The 1,100-nt window shown below is 34.9% G+C and overlaps 1 protein-coding gene across 1 annotated transcript in view; it reads right to left on the reverse strand.

Annotated features, from left to right (window-relative positions):
- COL5A2 (collagen, type V, alpha 2) overlaps nt 1-1,100 on the reverse strand; it is a 169,406-nt gene that overhangs the window by 12,101 nt on the left and 156,205 nt on the right. The window contains exon 37 of the mRNA XM_012663640.1: nt 879-986. Within this exon, the coding sequence (XP_012519094.1) occupies nt 879-986 (108 nt within the window). The remainder of the gene's footprint in view (nt 1-878; nt 987-1,100) is intronic.

Consider the following 1,100-nt stretch of genomic DNA (forward strand, 5'->3'; position numbering starts at 1 on the left):
GGTATGTAAAATGATATGCATATATTTTATAGATATAGGATGTCAAAAATATGTGTTTGTAGTTGCGTGCTTAAATACATATGTGTGTTTCTATGTGTATGCTCTTATGGTTAATTAATTGAAATCAGGTGAATGTTCATATGTAGGTAAGAATCTGCTCACTGCAAATCCAATGACACCTTTACAGTCGATTTTATCCATTCACTTCACTGAATAAAGATCCCTTTAGTACTTAGTGCCTTTTACAACAGTTTAGATGGAACTGGAGACCATTATCCTAAGTGAAGTATCCAAATAATGGAAAAACAAACACCCCATGTACTCACTATTAAATTGGAACTAACTGATGAGCACACATGTGCATAGAGGGAAGTAAATCTCAAAGGAAATCAAGTGGGGAGAGGGGGAGATGTGGAGGTGATGAGCAAAACCTACCTAATGGGTACAATGAACACTACCTGGGTGACAGGCACACTTTTAACCCTCACTCAAGCACTACAAAAGTAATACGTGCAACCAAAAACATTTGTAGCTCCATAATACTTTGAAATAAAAAAAGATCCCTTTAGTTGAATACAATAAGACATTACTTGCTTACATTTAACATGATGCATGCTTATTATATTTCATATAAATTATAGCATTTTTAAATGATAGAAGTCAAAGCATCAGTATTTTTGAATGTCTATTAAAAATCAAATCTGTCCTTTAAGATTAAAAAATATATACTAATTCATAATTGGCTGCTTATCATTCTTTGTTTAAAGTCCTTAATGAAGTGCACATGTATGATCGTATACATGCATATATGTAGCTTATAAAATAACATAGTATATCCATACTCATAACTGTGATTGTGAAATTGACTCCCTCCTTACCGGATCTCCTCTTTGTCCTGCATCTCCAGGAGCACCGACAGGGCCAGGAGTTCCAGGGGCACCCTGAGAGCCTGGCAGACCTGCAGGCCCGGGGTCTCCACGATCACCCTGACAAAAATAACTGTGTCATTATTCTTTTAACTTTTAGTCTAAAACAACAATATATGTTCAGACTATTCATACAGTAATAGAAAAAATACCTTTAACAACTTACTTTACTTA

This window comes from Propithecus coquereli, unplaced genomic scaffold (assembly GCF_000956105.1).
Source record: "Propithecus coquereli isolate 6110/MARCELLA unplaced genomic scaffold, Pcoq_1.0 Scaffold82, whole genome shotgun sequence".
NCBI classification, from domain to species: Eukaryota; Metazoa; Chordata; class Mammalia; order Primates; family Indriidae; genus Propithecus; species Propithecus coquereli.